Below are 13,652 nucleotides of genomic sequence, written 5' to 3' on the forward strand. Positions count from 1 at the left end.
TAGCTCCCCGACCACTGACATCAGGCTCATCAGTCTATAGTTACCTGGAGTATTCCTGTTATTCTTCTTAAACAGGGAGACAATATTAGCAATTCTCCAGTTCAAAGTTTGTGAGGATTCTCCAGTCCTCCGGGACCTCATCTAAGTTCAAGGATGCTGTAAAGATATCTGTTAAAGCCCCAGCTATTTCCTCTCTCACTTCCCTGAGTAACCTGGGGTAGATCCCATCCGGACCTAGGGACTTTTCTACTTAAATGCCTTTTAGAATACCCAACACTTCCTCCCTTCTTATGCCGACTTGACTAGAATACGTAAAGATCTATCCCTAACCTTAACATCTGCCACGTCCCTCTCCTCAGTGAATATCAATGCAAAGTACTCGTTAAGAATCTCACCCATTTTCTCTGACTCCAAGCATATCTTTCCTCCTTTGTCCTTGAGTGGGCCAACCGTATCCCGAGTTACCCTCTTTCTCCTTATAGATGAAAAAAAGCTTTGGGATTTTCCTTAACCCTGTTCGCTAAGGATATCTTATGACCCTTTTTAGCCCTCTTAATTCCTTGTTTCAGATCGGTCCTACATTCCGATATTCTTCCAAAGCTTTGTCTGCCTTCAGTTGCCTAGATCTTATGTATGCTTCCTTTTTCCTCTTAGCTAGTCTCACAATTTCATCTGTCATCCATGGTTCCCTAACCTTGCTATTTCTATCTCTCTGAAACTCTAATCAACCTCTCTTTAAAAGCCCCCGAATATGGATTTCCCTTCAAACAGCTGCTCCCAATCTACATTCCCCAGCTCCTGCCAAATATTGGTATAGTTGGCCTTTCCCCAATTTAGCACACTTCCTTTAGGACCACTCTTGTGTTTGTCTATGAATATTCTAAAACTTATGTAATTGTGATCACTATTCCCAAAGTATTCCCCTACTGAAACTTCAACCACCTGGCCGTGCTGATTTCCCAACACCAGATCCAGTACGGCCCCTTCCCAAGTTGGACTATTTACATCCTGCTCTAGAAAACCCTTACAAATTCTGCTCTATCTAGACCTCTATCAGTAAATGAATCCCAGTCAACGTTGGGAAAATCTCCCATCACCACTATTCTGTTGCTCCGGCATCTTTCCATGTTCTGTTTATATATTTACACCTCTATCTCATGTTTGCTGTTGCAAGAACAGTCGTACAGCCCAAAATTGTTATCGCATCCTTCCTATTTCTGAGCTCTGCCCATATTGCCTCACTGCTCAAGTCTTCCATAGTGCCCTCCTTCACCACAGCATTGATATTTTTTCTGACCACTAATGCAACTCCTCCACCCCTTTTACCTCCATCTCTATCCTGCCTGAAGCATCAATATCCTGGGATGTTTAGCTGCCAATCATTCTCTTCCCTCAACCAAGTCTCAGTATTAGCAATAACATCATACTTCCAGCTACTAATCCAAGCCTAAGTTCATCCGCCTTACCTACTACATTTCTTGCCTCAGACCACCAGTCCCTTTGCGTTCATCGTCTGCTTCCTGCCTCCTCTTCCCCTTAGTCATATTGACTTCATTATCTACTTCCTTCCAGGCTTTAGTTACTGCTTCCTTACTGTCCACTAACCTCTTCATTTGGTTCACATCCCCCTGCCACATTAGTTTAAACCCACCCCAACAGCATTAGCAAAAGCGCCCCCAAGGATATTGGTTCCAGTCCGGCCCAAGTGGAGAACATCAAATTTGTAATAGTCTCACCTCCCCCAGAAGCAGTCCCAATGTCCCACAAATTTGAATCCCTCCCCCCTGCACCATCTCTCAAGCCATACATTCATCTTGCTTATTCTATCATTCCTACACTGACTAGCGTGTGGCACTGGTAGTAATCCTGAGATTACTAACTCTGTGGTCCTACTTTTTAAACTTGGCTCCTAACTCCCTAAATTCTGCTTATAGGACCTCATCCTGTTTATTACCTATATCGTTAGTGCCTATATGCACCATGACAGCTGGCTGTTCACCCTCCCCCTTGAGAATGTTCTGCAGCCAATCTGAGACATCCCTGAGCCGTGCACTTGGGAAGCAACATATCATTCAGGAGTATCATTTTCGACCACAGAACCGCCCTACATACTCCCCTTACAATTGAATCCCCTATGACTGTAGCCCTTCCACTCATTTTTCCACCCTTCTGTACAGCAGAGCCAGCCATGGTGCCATGAACCTGGCTGCTGCTGCCTTCCCCTGGTGAGTCATCTCCCCCAAGAGTATCCAAAATGGTATACCGGTTTTGTAGGGAGATGACCACAGGGGACATCTGCACATCCTTACTGCTCTTTCTCTGCCTTTTGGTCACCCATTCCCTTTTTTTCTCAGCAATCTTAACGTGCCGTATGACCAATTCACTAAACGTGCTATCCATGACTCCCTCAGCATCGCGTATGCTCCAAAGTGAGTCCATCTGCAGCTCCAGAGCTGTTATGTGTTCTAGCAACAGCTGCAGCTGGACATACTTCCTGCATGTGAAGGAGCCAGGGACATCAGCTCTGTCCCTGAGCTCCCACAAGGGCTTGTGATCTCCTGTCATTTTTAACCTTAAATTTAACTTTAGTTTTAGCTTAGGTAAATGAAAAAGGAAAGTTTTCATCAAATCACTCGATAAAACAATAAAAAAAGGAAATAGAAAAACTGTACCTGATCAACTCACCATAGAGTCGCTTTTTTTTCATCTTTAAAAATGTTTGGAAAACAAAAGGAGATACAGAAGAAAATGTCTAGAAAAGCCTAGAGATTCTGCTTGGATTTCCTTGGTTAGATTTGCTGCCACTGACCTTTTACTCATACTAGGATAAAGTGAGGACTGCAGATGCTGGAGATCAGAGCTGAAAATTTGTTGCTGGAAAAGCGCAGCAGGTCAGGCAGCATCCAAGGAGCAGGAGAATTGACGTTTCAGGCATGAGTCGTTCTTCAGGATTACTGAAAAAGGGCTCATGCCCGAAACGTCGATTCTCCTGCTCCTTGGATGCCGCCTGACCTGCTGCGCTTTTCCAGCAACACGTTTTCAGTTCTACTCATACCAGTCTAACAGGGTGTACTGGTCTTAAGTAATTAACTGCGAATAAGTCTGGGACAGAACAGTAACATACTGGTGTACCAAGAAGTAATTTAATACAGGTTACATTGACTTCAGCATGTTTGACTACTGTCACATTAGATAAGACATTATTATTTCCTAAAAATTATCCCAAACGTACACGTGGAGAGCAGCTTGAAGCAAGAAGACAGCTCAATACCATCATTGTAGCCTGATGGCTAAGATTGCTAAATTCTTTTATGGCAAACTGCATAATGAGGAGCTGAAAATGTGTTGCTGGTTAAAGCACAGCAGGCTAGGCAGCATCCAAGGAACAGGAAATTCGACGTTTCAGGCCAGAGCCCTTCATCAGGAATGAGGAGAGGGTGCCAGGCAGGCTAAGATAAAAGGTAGGGAGGAGGGACTTGGGGGAGGGGCGATGGAGATGTGATAGGTGGAAGGAGGTCAAGGTGAGGGTGATAGGCCGGAGTGGGGTGGGGGTGGAGAGGTCAGGAAGAGGATTGCAGGTTAGGAGGGCGGTGCTGAGTTCAAGGGAATCGACTGAGACAAGGTGGGGGAAGGGGAAATGAGGAAACTGGAGAAATCTGAGTTCATCCCTTGTGGCTGGAGGGTTCCCAGGCATAAGATGAAGCATTCTTCCTCCAACCGTCATGTTGTTATGTTCTGGCGATGGAGGAGTCCAAGGACCTGCATGTCTTCGGTGGAGTGGGAGGGAGAGTTAAAGTGTTGAGCCACGGGGTGGTTGGGTTGGTTGGGTTGGTTCGGGCGTCCCAGAGGTGTTCCCTGAAGCGTTCTGCATGTAGGCGGCCTGTCTCCCCAATATAGAGGAGGCCACATCGGGTGCAGCGGATGCAATAGATGATGTGTGTGGAGGTGCAGGTGAATTTGTGGCGGATATGGAAGGATCCCTTGGGGCCTTGGAGGGAAGTAAGGGGGGAGGTATGGGTGCAAGTTTTGCATTTCCTGCGGTTGCAGGGGAAGGTGCCGGGAGTGGAGGTTGGGTTGGTGGGGGTGTGGACCTGACGAGGGAGTCACGAAGGGAGTGGTCTTTGCGGAACGCTGATAGGGGAGGGGAGGGAAATATATCCCTGGTGGTGGGGTCCGTTTGGAGTTGGCGGAAATGACGGCGGATGATACGCTGTATACGGAGGTTGGTGGGGTGGTAGGTGAGAACCAGTGGGGTTCTGTCTTGGTGGCGGTTGGAGGGGTGGGGCTCAAGGGCGAAGGAGCGGGAAGTGGAGGAGATGCGGTGGAGGGCATCGTCGATCACATCTGGGTAGAATCTGCGGTCCTTGAAGAAGGAGGCCATCTGGGCTGTATGGTATTGGAACTGGTCCTCTTGGGAGCAGATGCGGCGGAGACGAAGGAATTGGGAATATGGGATGGAGTTTTTACAGGGGACAGGGTGGGAGGAGGTGTAGTCCAGGTAGCTGTGGGAGTCAGTCAGTTTATAGTAGATGGCTGTGTTGAGTCGGTCGCCCGAAGTAGAAATGGAAAGGTTTAGGAAGGGGAGGGAGGAGTCTGAGACAGTCCAGGTGAATTTGAGGTCGGGATGGAAGGTGTTGGTAAAGTTGATGAACTGTTCAACCTCCTCGTGGGAGCACGAGGCAGCGCCGATACAGTCATCGATGTAGCGGAGGAAAAGGTGGGGGGTGGTGCCAGTGTAGTTGCGGAAGATGCTACATATCCTACAAAGAGACAGGCATAGCTGGGGCCCATGCGGGTGCCCATGGCAACTCCTTTAGTTTGGAGGAAGTGGGAGGATTGGAAAGAGAAGTTATTCAGGGTGAGGACCAGTTCAGTCAGTCGAAGGAGGGTGTCAGTGGAAGGGTACTGCATAATGAGGAGCCCACAGATAACAGAATCCCTAGTGTGGAAGCAGGCCATTCAACCCATCAAATCCACATTGACTTGCCTAAAACAGTCCCACCCAGATCCACCCCGCATTTCCCATAGTTAATCCACCTGGCCTGCACATCCCTGGACATTATGGGCAATTTAGCATGATCAGTCCACCTAACCTCCACATCTTTGGACTGTGGGAGGAAACTGGAGCATTTGGCGGAATCCCACACAGACATAGGGACAACATTCAAACTCCACACAGATATCAGTCACGTGAGGAATTAAATGCTGGTTCCTGGAGCTGTGAGGCAGCAGTACTAACCACTGTGCCACTCAGTTCTTCCTGTTTTCTATTCCAGAGACTGCAAATGACAACAAGTGTGATAACCATGTAAACCACCAACTTTGGACAAGCTGACAAAGGCTGTCAGGTCTTTTGAGAAGAAACATATTCCTGGAAGTGACAGCCTGTGATAACCATATTAGAAATAGGAGGAATAGATCGTATGGTTCACTGAGCCTGTTCCACCATTCAATACACTACAATCATTGGATCAAAAGCTTTAATTCCATTTCTCCATTGGTTTCCCAATTCCCTTGAATCTCAGAGGCTAACAAATCTGTCAATGCCAGCACAAACAATCAATGATGAAGTGCCAATAACCCTGTGGAATTGAGAAATCCAAAACTCCACAAGTTTCCTCTCCTTTCAGTGCAAATTGATGACCCCTTATCATGAGACTTATCTTCAGAACGTCACCCCATGTTTTGGATTCCCCAGACAGAAGAAGTGACCTCTCAGTACCTACCCTGTCAAAATGATTCTGAATCTTGAAGGTTTCAGTGAGGTCACCTCTCATTCTCATAGGCTTTAGAAAATATAACCCAATTTACTCAGCCCCTCATTACAGGAAAACCCTCTCATTGGGCGGGAGCCAATCCCAATAAATGTTCATCCTATCACCTCCAAGTGATACTTTATATAGGGAGACTAAATCTGTGCACATATTTTGTCTAATTATAAAATGATTTAAGTAATTGATAAACTACCTTAATATTGTTGCAGTATTTCCCAGATCACAAATATTAGGTTAACTGGCCTGTAGCTCCCTATACTGTTTCCCCTTCCTTTGTTGAAGAGTGGTGTTGCATTTGCTGACTTTCAATCCAATGAAAGTGATTTGAATTTGGGAAAATTATTGGCAGTACATGCATAGTTTCAAAAATAATGGTTATAGAGACAATCTGAGTAACAGATCCTGGTAAAATGTTAGACTTTATTCTCTTAAAATTTTCTTATCCCTTTTCTTTAGATTATGTAAATTGTCTTCACCTGGAGAATGGTGAGGGTGAGGATTTCTCTGCCACAGAAAGCAGTTGAGGACAAATGTTTTTGAGAAGGAGTTAGGTTTAGTTCTTAGGGCCAAAGGGTCAAAAATAATGAGGAGAAAGCAGGAACAGGGTTTCATCCAATATGGCTGAGTTGGATGATTAGCCATGATCATATTGAATGGGGGAGCAGGCTTGAAGGGCTGAATGGCCTACTCCTGCTCCTTTTTTTTTGTTTCTATGTTTTTCAAGTTCTTCTTAATAGCCCTTAGTTCACCCTGTATCTCTGGTACATATTTTAGTCTTGTATAGGGAAAATAGGTCAGAATATTTATTCAATGTCTTTGCCATTTATTCATATGATAACGTCTCCTGTTTCTGCTTTAAGGGACCAACATTTACTTCAGCTACTCTCTTCCTTTTTATTTATGTGTAAAATTCTATTGTCTCTCTTTTTGTCATCTTTTTGGTGGTCCTTTCATGGTTTCCAAAACACTCCTAATCCCCAGATTTATGAATATTCTTTGCAAAATCTCTTTTTTAAAATCCAGTACTGAACTTGACCTCCTTAGTAAATCATGGATAATGTTTTTGCTGAAGTTTTGTTCTTAAATTGAATTATTTTTTGTTGAACATTTTGAATTATTTCTTTAAATGTTTCCCACTGTTTATTTATCTACTGAACTTTTAATTTATCTACTTAATGAACCATTACCGGCTTTCCCCTCATTCCAATGTATTTGGCTATTTTTAGGTTTAAGATTCATATTTGTAAAGTACATTATTTCGCACTTCATTTGTATTGTGATCGTTATTTCCCAGAAACTGAGTTGATTTAGATATTGTGGGATGGGATCAGCCCAGACCTTCTTGAAGTGTACAAAGGCTCAATGGAGAAATGCCACAGTTTAAGGCTTTTCTGCTAATGTATACTGAGGACCAGGGACCTGTTGAAAAGCCTGATGTACAAGGTAATGATTCTGAAAGAGTTCATGTTTAAGCTATACTGAGCTCTGCCCAGTTGGATGACATCACATGGCTGTTGAATGGCCCAGTCCTCTGCTGAAGGCACATGTGTCTTCTTTCCCACATGCTGTTAATGTAACCCACGTTCTGCTAAACTACTTCTTTGTTACACAAGACAAGAGGGTCTTCTGCTGACAACTATTTGTGGCCGATCCTCCACCATAGAATGTTGAACAGCTCCTCACACTGGCATTGTTGGTAACACTCTAGCCCAACCACAATCAGGTGGTTGGTATCCAGGCAGTCCACCTCATGGTATCAGCAAGGTATTGCATAATAACACAATCTAACCTCCCCCCCCCCCCCAAAATGAAATATCTAGTGTAATGTAAATGCCAGGTCTTCTGGTGCAGTGAGTAGTGTCCCTGACCAGAGGCTCCAGGTTCAAGTCCCATTCCAAGATTGATGTATCCCTAAGAATGGTGTAACACATTGAGAATAAACCAATGGCAGATGGTAAGAATCATATGGATTTCTGGTCAGCAATGTGATGGAAAGAAGTTGGAGCCTCTTAAGATCATTTTCCATAGCTCCAGGATATAACATGTTTGTAAATGTTGATATAGCAACTCAGACATTTTGGAGAGGGGGAGGGGGAAACAATTGGTATGGATAGATTGGTGTCAACAGCATGGAGTTCAATTCCAGCCTAGGTGGATTTGGAACTTGCCTGTTTGTTAAACTGCAGTGGAGACTGCAGTGTCCTGAACAGATGAAGGATATAAATGTAGACATAATCTGCATTCTAAGTGGGATTAGGCGCACAAAAACATTTAATGTAAATGAGCCAAATTGCACTTTGTGAATTACAACATTTAGAGTGCATTGCAATATTCCCTTACAAATTTTATGAATAAAAGTAGTTTAAATTAAAAAATCCAGTGCTTTTAACAGTTCAAAACTCCCTACGTTAGCTGGTGAGTTTCAATGATATTAGGGAGAGAGAATACTATTAAATTAATCAGAGTTGGTGAATCAAACACTCTGGACAGGCTTTCATAGAAAAATGCCAGAACTCAATTCAACTTGTCTATTCATAGACAAATACCAACAATTCTACAGTGATGTGGTCATGATTGTTCATACTCCAGTCTTTAACCATTGTGTGTTAAAGAAACAAAACACACTCACAGTTGACACCTATGAACTAAAATATGGGGAATTGGATGATACAACATAGCAACAATATTACTAATAGCAGACAAAAGGGTGTAAGTTTAAGGATGCATTGTAGATTGTGGTGTTGACCTTCACACATTTCTCCACTATTGTCATCACCCAGAACAAGCCTTTAGTTCACAACTTCAACAAATCAGAAAATCTGAAGGTACCTCAGAGCATCATGAACCAAACTAACAATTGTCATGAAGATACTGGCAAATAGATGGGTTTTAAAGATGTGCAGCTGGTCTTGGAAAGAAGAAAGGTTCACTAAAACTGAGGAAGCTAATTCTAGGGCATGGAACCAGACATTTTGACAGCCATCATTGGAGGAGTAAAGGATGAAAACAGATGTACAAGGATTAAAAGAACAGAAGGTGATACACAGAATCCCTACTGTGTGGAAACAGGCCATTCAGCCCAAAAACATCCACACCAACTACCTGTTAAGAGCATCCCACCCAGACCCATGCCCCTACCTCATTCCTGTAACCCTGCATTTCCTATAGCCAATTCACCTAAGGACAATAGGCAATTTAGCATGGCCAATCCACCTAACCTGCACTTTTTTGGACTGTGGGAGGAAACCAGAGGAAACTCACATAGACATGGGGAGAATGTGCAAACTTCACACATAGTTGACTGAGGGTGGAACTGAACCTAGATCCCTGGCATTGTGAGGCAGCACTGCTAACCATTGAGCCACTGTGCCACCTACAACATTAAAGATGGAGTTGTGAGGACAAAAAGGGACTTAAACATAAGGATGATCATTTTAAATCTAAAGCTTTAGGGAATCAAGAGTTTGCTAGGTCATGATGACAGAGTCAATGGGGTCAATGATAGGATACTGGCAGAAAAGCTTCACTCTTGTAATCTGTCGCACTGTTGCTACCTCATAATTATGATTTACTATCTTCCACCTTATCCAAGATGTGCAAAACATCCCACATATTTTCACAGAAGTGTTACAAATGTTGCTTCTGCAACCATTTAAAGGAAGGCTAATTGCAACAGAAAGGCTAGCCTGGAATGGGAGTTTAAACTTTGCTGATACATTTGGAAACAAGCTGTACTGATGAGATAATGGCTCCACTTCCGTATCTGGTTTGTCCTACAATTAAAAGCGGTTCACAAATGCAAGTTGGAGGTCTAAAAAGACATGTTCAAAGCTTCTTTACGTTCAACTTTCGTTTACAAATGAATCATTTTTATTCAGTAAATGGCAGAACCTTAGTAGCATTAACGTACAGATTGATCAAGGTGTACAAGTCTACAGTTCCCTGAAAGTGGCAACACAAGTGGATAAGGTGATCAAGAAGGCATAATGTGGAGGAGCCGATGTCAGACTGGGGTGGATAAAGTTAAAAATCACACAACACCAGGTTATAGTCCAAATAAACCTGTTGGATTATAACCTGGTGTTGTATGATTTTTAACTTTAAGAAGGCATAAGGCATGCTTTCTTTCATCAGTCGGGTCACAGAGTATAAAAATTAGCAAGTCATGTTGTGGCTGTATGGAATTTTAATGAGGTCACATTTGGAATATTACATACAGTTCTGGTTGCCACACTATCAGAAGGATGTGGAGGCTTTCGAAAGGATACAAAAATGGTTTACCAGGATGTTGCCTGGTTTGGAGAGTATTAGCTACGAGGAGAGATTGAACAAACTTGGTTTGTTTTCACTTGAACATTGAAGGATGAGGACAACCTGATGCAAGTTTACAAAATTATGAGAGACGTGAATAGAATGGAGAGTCAGAGTCTTCTTCCCAGCATAGAAAAGTAAATTACTTGGGGAAATAGGTTTTAAGTAACAGGGGGAAAGTTTAAATGAGATGTCAGAGGCAATTTCATTTTTACAAAGAGGGACGTGGTGGAGGCAGCATTTAAGAGGCATCTTGACAGATATATGTATAGGCAGGAAATAGAAGATTACTGAGCATGGAGAGGCAAAATGTTTTGCATTTCAGAAGGCATCTTGTGTTGGCACAGTCTCGGTGGGCTGAAGGGTCATACTATTCTTTGTACTTTGATGTTGCTTGGTTGAAATCAGCCTAAATTCATACATTGTAACCCAGTGAAGACAGAATTATAGTGATTGTCTCCAATCTTACAACAGAGAAAATCACCATTTTATCCCAACCCCATGCCCAACATATTTGCAATTACAGAATCTTACAATCATAGAACTGTACCAGCATGTAAAGATCATTCAGCCTATCGGGTTCATGCTGCCTGTTTGAGAGTAATCCACCTAGGCCCACTCACTGGCCTTTTCCATCAGTCCTGTCAATAACTTCTCCTTCAAAAATCAATGTAAGGTTGCTATTGAATCTGTACCCACCATCTTATCAGGCAGTGCATTCCAAATCCTAACCACTCCTTACATTAAAAAAAATTCCTTGTATCTCCTCTGAATTCCTTTCTCTAAAAAAACCCCTTCAATTTATGGTGTCTCATTACTAACCCTTCAGCCACTGAAAACAGTTTCTTACTTTGAAACCCTTCAACCAGATCTCCTTTTAGCCTTCTCTGCTCCAAGGAGAACAATCTCAACTTCTCTTATCCATTGGCCCTACACTCTCTGTATCCCATATTTTACATTCATTCTAGCAAATCTCTTCTACACCCTCTCTAAAGCTTTCACATTCTTAACACTATTATATACAGGTTTTACCTTTCATATGGTTTGCCTCTATTTAGAATGCTCAATGATTTCTGTGAAAAAAAAGTTTAATCTTCTTTGATGCTTTCTATAATTTTCGAGGAGAAAGTGAGGTCTGCAGAGTATCAGAGATGATAATGTGTTGCTGGAAAAGCGCAGCAGGTCAGGCAGCATCCAAGGAGCAGGAGAATCGACGTTTCGGGCATAAGCCAGGTTTCCTGATGAAGGGCTTATGCCCGAAACGTCGATTCTCCTGCTCCTTGGATGCTGCCTGACCTGCTGCGCTTTTCCAGCAACACATTTTCAGTGCTGTTTATAATTGCACTGTTCAGTTGACACTCACAAAAATCCCACAGCGTGGAAGCAGACCATTTGGTCCTTCGAGTCCACACTGACCCTCTCAAGAGCATCTCACCCAGACACACCTGCTACATGTAAACATTGCATCTTCGCATGGCTAAGCCACCATGCATACTCATCTTGGATACTACAGGACAATTTAGCATGGCCAATCCATCCTAACATGCACATCTTTGGTTTGTGGGAGGAAACCTCAGCACCCAAAGGAAACACACACAGATGCGAGAAGAATGTGCAAACTCCACATAGACAGCTGCCCAATGGTGGAGTCAAACCCAGGTCCCTGGCACTGTAGGGGCAACAGTGCTGGCCACTGAGCTACTCTGCCACCCCAATTGGTATTGTGTGCCCTGATTCTTCCTAATGAAATATACCACATCACACTCTTCTTGTGTTGAACTTGACTTGCTGTGTCCACCCAATCTGTCTACACCCTCCTGCAATCTGTTACAGAGTGTGTGGCACTCCCTCTGAGCCAGGATGATCAACCATGTCTTTTAATGTGAGTATGGGGTTGAGTTGCAGCTCTCACATGGTTGTGACTGAGCAGGAAGCTCAGCCACACTATTCACCAGAAGAAGCATCAGAAAGATTTACGGATTAATAACGATACCTTCCGTGGCCATGAAGTGCCGGGGTGGGACTTGAACCCAGAGTTTCTGGCCTAGAAGAATCATCATCCATTGCATCTCAACACTTCTCTAGCCTTTTTCTCGATATATTTACAGATTACATGTCCCATACAATTTTTTTTTTAAAAAATGTGCCCACAATGATTTAAATGTACAGTTGTTGATCCATGTTCATTTAATTTGGCAATAGGTACATTTCTAATATATTTCACTCTGGACGTCAAAAATAGTTAGATCTTCATTTCACAAATAAAAACGAAACTTTAAAATCTAGCTGCCAGTATTTAAACAGGGGTGGCAGCAATCTGGCTATTATTGATCAGACATTGGTCTCAGTGGTCAGGAGCAAGTCCCCTGTAGAAATATCTCATTTCTCCATTAGAATCCTCATCCATTCACCGCATCCTCCCACTGCCGCTGGATCGTTCACATGAACTAATCCCAAAAATAGTTTCCTGTACCCCGCTGCACTTACCCCAGACGGTGGTCATGCACAGGGCAGCGAGCAGTGTGATGCAACCAGCTCCCAGGCGGAGTGTTCCCATTGCTGAGGCTCAGACACTGTGCTGTGGGACTGAAACAAGCAGCCGCCGGCTCGACAATCTTTACAACACTGAGCAGCGAGGCAGGTAGAGAGAGAAAATAAAACTTTCCCAACTTATAACCCCGCCCGGACTTTTAATATCAGATCATGGAGCGCCGCCTGGGGACCAGAGACACACGCACTTACATCAATATATTCAGAGAGTGAGGAAACGCTCATCGGCAGAGAGTATGCATATATACAGAGGGAGTTGATATTAATATACAGAGGCTATGGACAGATACATAAAACAGTACAACACAGGAACAGACCCTTCAGCCCGCGATGTGTGCCGAACATGTCGCCAAGTTAAACATATCCCTTCTGCCTGCTCGTGGCCCATATCCCTCCATTCTATACATATTTATATGCTTATCTAAAAGACCTTTAAACCACCCCATTGTGTCTGCCTCTACCGCCACCCCGGCAGCGTGTTCCAGACTGTCTAAAAAACTTGCCTCTCATATCTCCTTTGAACATGCCCCTCTCACCTTAAATGCATGCCCCCTAGTATATAACACTTCAATTATCGGGAAAAAGATTCTGACCATCAACCCTATCAATGCATCTTATAACTTTATACACTTCTATCAAGTCTCCCCTCACCCTCTGTCACTTCAGAGAAAACAACCTGAAATGTTCTAGCGTCTGGCTGCTTCCTGGTCAACCTGCATCTCTCCAAATCCTCTACATCTTTCCTTAATGTTTGGACCAGAATTAAATGTAATACTCTTAAGCGTGGCCTAACCGAAGTTTTATAAAACTGCAACATGACATCTTGATTCTTGTTTTCAGTTCCCTGACCAATAAAGGCAAACATACCACACACTTTCTGAAATAGATACATATACAGAAAGGATGTGACATTAATATACACTGGCAGGGGGCATACAAACAGAAGGACTGGACATTGTACTCAGTGTAAACACACATACAAAGATAGCATATTATTGCACACGTACACAGGGCGAA

The 13,652-nt window shown here is 43.3% G+C and overlaps 1 protein-coding gene across 1 annotated transcript in view; it reads right to left on the minus strand.

The window, feature by feature from the left end:
- Positions 1-12,696, minus strand: part of LOC132830920 (integrin beta-3-like) — a 94,875-nt gene extending 82,179 nt beyond the window's left edge. The window contains exon 1 of the mRNA XM_060848870.1: positions 12,573-12,696. Within this exon, the coding sequence (XP_060704853.1) occupies positions 12,573-12,642 (70 nt within the window). The 5' untranslated portion in view covers positions 12,643-12,696. The remainder of the gene's footprint in view (positions 1-12,572) is intronic.
- Between the last annotated feature and the right edge of the window lie 956 nt (positions 12,697-13,652).

This window comes from Hemiscyllium ocellatum, chromosome 32 (assembly GCF_020745735.1).
Source record: "Hemiscyllium ocellatum isolate sHemOce1 chromosome 32, sHemOce1.pat.X.cur, whole genome shotgun sequence".
NCBI classification, from domain to species: domain Eukaryota; kingdom Metazoa; phylum Chordata; class Chondrichthyes; order Orectolobiformes; family Hemiscylliidae; genus Hemiscyllium; species Hemiscyllium ocellatum.